The 3,796-nt window shown below is 24.7% G+C and overlaps 1 protein-coding gene across 1 annotated transcript; it reads left to right on the top strand.

Annotated features, from left to right (window-relative positions):
- The first annotated feature begins 2,571 nt into the window (after positions 1–2,571).
- Positions 2,572–3,393, top strand: LOC126257064 (matrix metalloproteinase-19-like). The gene has a single exon (XM_049955535.1). The coding sequence runs from the start codon at positions 2,572–2,574 to the stop codon at positions 3,391–3,393; it is 822 nt and encodes a 273-aa protein (XP_049811492.1).
- Positions 3,394–3,796: the final 403 nt, after the last annotated feature.

Raw genomic sequence — 3,796 nt, forward strand, 5'->3', positions numbered from 1 at the left:
AAATGAATGTGGAATAGTAAATTTAGACACATCTGATCATGTTGGTACACATTGGATATGTTATTATAAGAATAATGATGGTAAATTTGTGTTTGATTCATTTGGTGGTAATATACCATATCAACTAGTTAAGTATTTAGGTGAAAATGAATTATACTATAATGCAATGAGAATACAAAATTATGATGAAGTAATATGTGGGCATTTATGTATATTTGTGTTAAAGCTATTATCAGATGGTTATAAATTCAGTGATATTTTGAATCTAATAAATGGACATTTTTGGAAATAAAATAAAATCAGAAAATATAAAAAACAAACAAATTAATAAACTAAACTCAACATTGGATTCAAAAATTCAGAATGTAATTAATGAGTTTGAAAAGATTTTTGAGGTTACCCAAAAATATATTAGTTTTAAAGGTAAACGGTTAGTAAATATAAATGACCCAGTTAATGACTATGATGCTGTTACAAAAGGATACTTAGAAAAAGAATAAGTTACAAAACCGGAATACATGTCTATTTTAACACAATTTAATAACTATGTTACCGATACAAAATTTAATGAAAAAATTAATCAGATTCATCAAGATAACTACAACACTTTTAAGAATTTCTTCACAAAAAAGGAGATTGAAAAGGCTTTTTCAGATTATTTCTCAAAGTCAGATTTATCACCATACATAAATATGATAAATAATCTTGAAAATAAAATCTGTGATAAACAAACAATTGAATCTACTTTTCTGACTGGTAATGAACAAAAAATGCACAACTTTGAATATGATTTCAGACTTACAAGAATTGTTGTTGTTGGTAAGAATATAAACAATGATTTGAAATTCGATGACTTTGATATTATGGTAAGTGTAGCTGATAAACTATATGAAGTAAATAATGGTAATCAATCAATAATTGTACACAAATCAAATTTTCTAACTGTTACATTACATGATACAGTTAAAACTGTTCCAGTTGATGTGAAGTTAATTATATTTGGTGAATTAATAGATGAAGAAGAATTTTAAGCCTTATAAATGAATGATCACATATATTGTTTGAAGTGTAAAACATTTACAGATACACATGACCTACAAAGATCAATAACTAAAAATGGATGTAATAGAATTGAGGGTATATGTGCAATATGTAAAACAAAAAAGAGTAAGTTTTTTAAAAAAAATTAATTGTAAGTAGAGAAAATGTAATAAATGAATTACATAAACCAATGAGAAAAAATTACAATAGAAGAAAAGTAGAATCATTTGGGATAGATGATTTATGGCAAGCTAATTAGTTGAAATGGATTCAGGTAATTTAAAAGGTATATCAAAAATAAATAAAGGATATAAATATATGTTAACTGTTATTGATGTATATTCTAAATATGCATGGGCTATTCCAATTAAGGATAAATCAGGTGAAAATGTAGCAAATGCATTTCATAATATATTTAAAATTAGATTACCAAAACATTTACAAACAGATAATGGAAAAGAATTTTATAATAAATATTTTAATAAACTAATGAAAATACATAATGTTAATCACTATTCTACATTTACTGAAATTAAAGCATCAGTTGTAGAACGATTTAATAGAACACTAAAAGAGAAAATGTGGAAACAATTTGATATTCAAGGTAACCTTAAATGGGTTGTAATATTACCAAAACTAGTAAATGTCTATAATAATACTAAACATACTACAATAAAAATGAAACCAATAGATGTTAATGATAAAAATTATAAACCATCTGCTACTGTAATATATCCATATAAAGCTAAATATTCTATTGGTGATCAAGTTAGAATAAGTAAATTAAAAGGAATATTTGAAAAAGGATATACAGCTAATTGGTCAACAGAATTATTTGAAATTGAAGATGTTATTTATTCAGATCCAATTACATACAAATTAAAAGATGTTAAAGGTAATTTTTATGAACATGAGATACAGAAAACAAAATATCCAGATGTATATCTTATTGAAAATGTGTTAAGAACAAAAGGTGATAAAGTATATGTTAAATGGTTAGGATTTGATAACTCACATAATAGTTGTGTCAGTAAGGACAACATAATTACGTGAACAATTTTTATATATATAAATGAAGAAGTTTGCACTTCTGTTTTTTCTATCCGTCTGTTATCCTGATGATGATGTATCTATATTCATTAATCAGTTAAATGACGAATCTTTGAATTATGTATATGATCTGAATGGTGAGGAAATATGTGTTGTTTATGAATATTTTAAGAAACAAACTGTTTATTTTTTATATTATAAATGAGGCTGATAGAAGTCATATCTAAACTTGAAGAATTCAACATTGATTTTTATTTACATAATAATCTTAGGATTGGTTATATAAAATATGAAAAAATGTTGTATACTACTTATAGAATCATTATTTATAATTATGATGAAAAGGTATTTCTAAATTTTAAAGAATCAATTACATATTACGATTGGGAATTTTCTTCAACTATAGATAACCATATTATTGATTTATATTTTAGTGATAAGAATGAGAATATTAAGATTGAATTTTTTAAGTCTATATAAATGAAAACAATAATATTCTTATTGTTGTTTAAAATTATATATGCCAATGATAAGAGTAAAGCAATAAAGTATTTTAGTGATTATGGATATTTAGATATTACAAATGTTAATGATAATACTCATGTCAGTGATGATACATTTAAAGAAGCATTAATGTTATTTCAGTTAACATATAATCTTGAAATAAGTGGTGAATTAAGTGATGACACTTTAAATTTTATGAACATGCCTAGATGTGGTGTAAAAGATGAATTTGGTAGCTATAGAACTAGTTTGTATAGATGGAATAAGCAACATATCAAATGGCATTATAAAGGTGCTACTGAAAAAGTATTACAATTAACTGATGAAGCATTTAAAATATGGCAAGATAAAATAGATATTCAGTTTAAACATGATAGCAATAATCCTGATATCTTAATTACAAATAAAAGACGTAAACATAAATCTGAAATTGATAAAAGTATACATTGTTCAAAGGATTTAGATGGTAAAGGTAATGTTTTAGGCCATGCATTTTTTCCAGATATGAATAATAATCCTGTAGAAATACATATGGATGATGATGAAATATGGTATTTAGAGATGAATACTAATACACCAAAAGGACAAACAAATCTATTTGAAGTATTAATACATGAGATTGGTCATTCATTAGGTCTACATGGTTCAATAATGTATGCGTACTATAATGGATCGCATTTAGAATTACCTCAAGATGATATTGATGCTATTCAAAGTTTATATGTTAAACAATCAACACAACCAACACAATTAACAATTAAACCAATTTCACCACCTATACAATCAGAACCTATATAATTATGTCAAACTAAACATATTGATCACATATTATTTATGAATGGGATTTTATATGTTTTTTATCAGAAATGGGTGTGGATAATTCAAAATACAATACCAAAATCACAATTAATAACTGATTGGTTAACATTTTTACCAAGTGATGCAAACCGTATAGATGGTATATATCAGAGACCTAGTGGTGAACTTGTTATATTTTTCAATAATATGAAATATATGATACATTTACATACATTAAATTGATATCAGGATATCCAAAACCACTATCTAGTACAGGTTTACGCAATAATTTCAAATTAAATGGTATAGTGAACACTTATTCTGGTAGAACATTTATTTTCTTTAATGACTTTTTCTATGCTGAAATAGATGAATGTAATTTTAAATATAAAGTACGTGGTAT

The sequence above is a fragment of the Schistocerca nitens genome, chromosome 1 (genome assembly GCF_023898315.1).
Source record: "Schistocerca nitens isolate TAMUIC-IGC-003100 chromosome 1, iqSchNite1.1, whole genome shotgun sequence".
NCBI lineage: Eukaryota > Metazoa > Arthropoda > Insecta > Orthoptera > Acrididae > Schistocerca > Schistocerca nitens.

What these genes read in the sequence shown, in the direction of transcription:
- LOC126257064 (XM_049955535.1), top strand. Translation starts at nt 2,572, where the DNA reads ATGAAAACAATAATATTCTTATTGTTGTTTAAAATTATATATGCCAAT.